This window comes from Saccopteryx bilineata, chromosome 3, assembly GCF_036850765.1.
Source record: "Saccopteryx bilineata isolate mSacBil1 chromosome 3, mSacBil1_pri_phased_curated, whole genome shotgun sequence".
Lineage (NCBI taxonomy): Eukaryota > Metazoa > Chordata > Mammalia > Chiroptera > Emballonuridae > Saccopteryx > Saccopteryx bilineata.
Genome location: NC_089492.1, coordinates 233,010,635 through 233,015,569, shown reverse-complemented (window position 1 = coordinate 233,015,569; position 4,935 = coordinate 233,010,635). Strand labels below are relative to the sequence as shown.

Genomic DNA, 4,935 nt, shown 5'->3' with positions numbered 1-4,935 from the left:
GACAGACTGTAGTCCAGTTTCATTCTTTTGCATGTGGCTTTCCAGTTTTCCCATTTATTGAAGAGTCTTTCTTTTCACCATTGTGTGTTGTTGGCCCCTTTATAAAAAATTATTTGACTATATATGTGTGGTTTTATTTCTGGGATTTCTGTTCTGTTCCATTGGTCTGAGTGTCTATTTTTCTGGCAATACCATGCTGTTTTGATTGCCGTGGCCCTATAATATATTTTGAAGTCAGGTATTGTAATGCCCCCAGCTTCATTCTTTTTCTTTAGGTTTGCTTTGGCTATTCTGGGATTTTAATAGTTCCATATAAATCTGATGATTTTTTGCTCTATTTCTTTAAAAAATGCCATTGAAATTTTGATGGAAATTGCATTAAATTTGTATATTGCTTTGGGTAATATGTCCATCTTGATTTTATTTATTCTTCCTAACCAAGAACAAGGTATACTCTTCCATCTCATTATATCTTTTTTGATTTTCCTTAACAATGGTTTATAGTTTTCATTAGATAATTCCTTTATATTCTTTGTTATGTTTATTCCTAAGTATTTTATTTTATTTTTGTTGCAATCGTGAAGGGGATTATTCTTTTGAGTTCCTTCTCAAATGTTTCATTGTTGGCATGTAGAAAGGCTATTGACTTCTGAATGTTAATTTGTATCCTGCGACCTTACTGTATTGGCTTATTGTTTCTAGTAGTCTTTTTGTGGATTCTTTGGGGTTTTCGATGTATAGGATCATATCATCTGCAAAAAGTGATACCTTTACTTCTTCTTTTCCGATATGGATGCCTTTTATTTCTTTGTCTTGTCTGATTGCTGTGGCGAGAACCTCTAGTACCACATTAAATAAGAGTGGAGAGAGTGGACAACCCTGTCTTGTTCCTGATTTAAGGGGGAAAGCCTTCAGTTTAGTGCCATTTAATATGATGTTAGCTGATGGTTTATCATATATGGCCTTTATCATGTTGAGATATTTTCCTTCTATACCCATTTTGTTGAGAGTCTTAAACATAAAATTGTGTTGTATTTTATCGAAAGCCTTTTCTGCATCTATTGATAAGATCATGTGGTTTTTGTTCTTTGTTTTGTTGATATGGTGTATTACGTTAACCGTTTTACGTATGTTGAACCATCCTTGAGATTCTGGGATGAATCCCACTTGATCATGATGTATTATTTTTTTAATATGTTGTTGTATTCAATTTGCTAGTATTTTGTTTAGTATTTTAGCATCTGTATTCATTAGAGATATTGGTCTGTAGTTTCCTTTTTTTGTGCCATCCTTGCCTGGTTTTGGTATGAGGGTTATGTTGGCCTCATAAAATGTGTTTGGAAGTATTGCTTCTTCTTCAATTTTTCGGAAGACTTTGAGTAGAATAGGAACCAAGTCTTCTTTGAATGTTTGATAAAATTCGCTGGTATAGCCGTCAGGGCCTGGACTTTTATTTTTCGGGAGGTTTTTAATGGTTTTTTCTATTTCTTCTCTACTGATAGGTCTGTTTAGGCTTTCTGCTTCTTCTTTTTTTTTTTTTTCAGAGTTTAGGACTTTTAATTTGTCCCAAAGTTGCTTAAGCAAAATCATAAAACATTCTGCTCTCCTTTAGACTCCCAACACACACACAAAAAAACTATTTGTAGGAAAAAAATGGTTTTGTACATGGGAAGAAACAATATAAATTCAAAAGTTACAGATAAGGGTTAGCTCTATCACTCTTTAAAAAGTTTATATGAACATCCAGTCAAAACCAACAGGGTGTCTCCTTTGAAATGTTATCTATGCATGTTTCCAAGTAGACCACAGGACTGTATACTGTCTTGGAATGTCCTTAGAAGGCTCTGTCATTGATCAGGTAACAGAGTAAAAACCCCAGAGTCCTTTCTTTCAAATGGAAGAGGGAAAGACAGGGACAGAAGAAAACTATTCAAACTTCGTCTTCTTTCCTTGTGGCTTGTGGTCTCTGCCGCCGCCTCTGCCTCCTCGGAAGCCTCCCCGACCTCCAAAACCGCCCCGACCTCGGCCACCAAACCCGCCTCGGCCTCCTCTGCCGCCGCCTGGCCCTCCAAAGCCACCTCGGCCTCCACCGCGGCCTCCGAAGCCACCTTCACCCTTAGGCTTGGCCCAGTCCAAAGTAACTTTGTTTCCATCAATTTCCCCATCTTCCATGGCCTCCTTAGCAGCTTTGGCATCTTCCTCACTGTTGAAGTCTACAAAACCAAACCCTTTGGAAGAGCCAGTCTCCCTGTCAGTGACTATCCTTGCCCGAACAGAGCCATCAAAAGACTCCTTTAATGTCTCTTCTGTAGTCTCCTCCGACAAACCTTTGACAAACAGAGTTTTGGATGGTTGGCTTCTTGCATTAGGTGATCCCCTGGGTCCTTGCAATTCCAGCCTGATTGCTCTGCCCTCAATTTCTCTTTTATTACAGGAATTTAAAGCTTCTTTAGCATCTTCAAATGAAGCAAATTCTATAAATGCATACCCTTTAGATTTGCCATTTTGGTTCTGGGGCACTTTGATAAAAGTAGCCTTCTCAAATACTTCCTGAAGAGTTCCTTCTGTTGCACTGTAGGAGAGATTGCTTAAAACCAGAGTTTTTGATTCACCACTCCAAGTGCTATTCTTTCCACCTCTGTAGTCTTGACTTTGACCTTTCTCTCCGGTGTAATATAGGGATATAGATCGCCCATCTATTTCTGTTCCCTGTTTTTCTTCCAAGGTTTTCTCTGCATCAGCCTCTGTCTTAAATTCAATATAAGCAATCCCTTTACTCTTTCCATCCTTGCTGACTAGTCTGATCTCCGCAGCATCTTCAAACACTTCCTTCAATTCTTCCTGAGTAACTTTATAAGGCAGATTTTTAGCCAAAAGTGTTCTTGCATCTCGATCTTTTTTACTATCCTTTCCCTTTGGTTTTTCTAGTTTAATTTCATTGCCAAAGACTTTTAAACCAGTGAGTTCCAAGGCTTTTTCCAGGTCTTCAGCTGACTCAAAATCCACATAGCCGAACTTCCTGGACACACCAATTCTGACATCCACAACAGCAAGATCATTTTTAGCAAAAACATCACTGATACCCGTTTTTAATTCAGGAGCAGATTTGCTGAAGTTCAGGTTCCCAACAAAGAGATTGAAAGCCGTAGTTGGTTCTGTGCCTTCCACCTTCTGTTTCTTGGCTTCAGGAGCAGCTTTCTGTTTGGCCATTTCCTTCTTTCGTTTTCCAGGTGCTTCTTTGACTGGCTCTTCCTCCTCATCATCGTCCTCCTCTTCCTCCTCCTCCTCCTCTTCATCCTCATCCTCAGCTGTGCTCTTGGCCTTCACAAGAAGCGCTTTTGGAGGAGCTTTCGTGCCTTTGGCTAGTGCCAGCTCCATAGGCTCTTCTTCCGAGTCATCCTCTTCGTCGTCATCCTCATCATCTTCATCGTCCTCATCGTCATCTTCCTCATCATCCTCATCATCTGAGGCAGGAGCGACAGCAGCCGCTTTCATCACTGCTGGCTTCAATTCCTCCTCCTCTTCATCCTCATCCTCCTCGTCATCCTCTTCACTATCCTCGTCGTCTTCCTCATCACTGTCTTCCTTCTTGGCATTCTTACCATTCTTTGCTCCCTTGGCAGGGGTGGCTGCTCCCTTTTTACCAGGAGTTGCTACCCACGCTTTGCCTGGTGTGCCTCCCTTCTTGCCAGGTGTGGCTACTGCTTTGGCTGGTGTAACCGCTGCCTTTTTGCCAGGGGTCGGCATAGCCGCTGCATTTTTGCCAGCAGTGACAACTGTCTTCTTGGCTGGTGCGACGACCATAATCCTTCTTGGTGGAGAAACCATCACCTTCTTTGCTGGAGTTGTGGTAACCTTCTTGCCTTTTTTCTGAGGAATGATAACCTCTTCTCCACTGCTTTCATCTTCTTCGTCATCTGACATTTCCTCATCTTCACTATCTTCTTCTACCTCCTTTGGAGGAGGAGCCATTTTCTTGGGGTCACCTTGATTTTTACCAGCCTTTGCGAGCTTTACCATGATGGCGGCTGATGACGGCGGAGCGTGTGGCAGGCAAGCGGCGCAGAGACCAGAAGAACCGAACGACGTCGATGGCGGCCGCTGGTACTGAAAAGCCGGAGCGCAAACGTCTCGCTGCCAGCAAGAGCTCGAGACTTCTGCTTCTTCTTGACTCAGTCTAGGAAGGTTGTATTGTTCTAGGAATTTATCCATTTCTTCTAGGTTGTTGAATTTAGTGGCATAAAGTTTTTCATAGTATTCTACAATAATTCTTTGTATATCTATGGTGTCCGTGGTGATTTCTCCTCTTTCATTTTGGATTTTGTTTATATGAGTTCTTTCTCTTTAGTCCTTGGTAAGTCTTACCAAGGGTTTGTCAATTTTATTGATCTTTTCAAAGAACCAGCTCCTTGTTCTATTAATTTTTTCTATAGTTCTTCTGTTCTCTATTTCATTTATTTCTGCTCTGATTTTTATTATCTCCTTTCTTCAGCTGGTTTTGGGTTGTCTTTGTTCTTCTTTTTCTAGTTCCTTAAGGTGGGAAGTTAAGTGGTTCACTTGGGCTCTCTCTTGTTTGTTCATATATGCCTGAAGTGATATGAACTTCCCTCTTATCACTGCTTTTGCTGCATCCCATAGATTCTGATATGTCGTATTGTCATTTTCATTAGTCTGTATAAATCTTTTGATCTCTGCACTTATTTCTTCTTTGACCCATTCATTTTTTAAAAGTATGTTGTTTAGTTTCCACATTTTTGTGGGATTTTTTTCCTCTTTTTTGCAGTTGAATTCTAGTTTCAAGGCTTTATGATCAGAAAATATGCTTGGTACAACTTCAATTTTTCTGAATTTGCTGATGTTGTTTTTGTGGCCCAACATATGGTCAATTCTTGAGAGTGATCCATGTACACTGGAGAAAAATGTATACTCAGTCAC

At 40.3% G+C, this 4,935-nt stretch overlaps 1 protein-coding gene across 1 annotated transcript; it reads right to left on the bottom strand.

Annotated features, from left to right (window-relative positions):
- Nucleotides 1-1,724: 1,724 nt before the first annotated feature.
- LOC136331059 (nucleolin-like) lies at nucleotides 1,725-4,150 on the bottom strand. The gene has a single exon (XM_066268913.1). The coding sequence runs from the start codon at nucleotides 4,018-4,020 to the stop codon at nucleotides 1,927-1,929; it is 2,094 nt and encodes a 697-aa protein (XP_066125010.1). The 5' UTR covers nucleotides 4,021-4,150; the 3' UTR covers nucleotides 1,725-1,926.
- Between the last annotated feature and the right edge of the window lie 785 nt (nucleotides 4,151-4,935).

Excerpts from the sequence above, each read along its gene's own strand:
- LOC136331059 (XM_066268913.1), bottom strand. The coding sequence starts at position 4,020 with ATGGTAAAGCTCGCAAAGGCTGGTAAAAATCAAGGTGACCCCAAGAAA.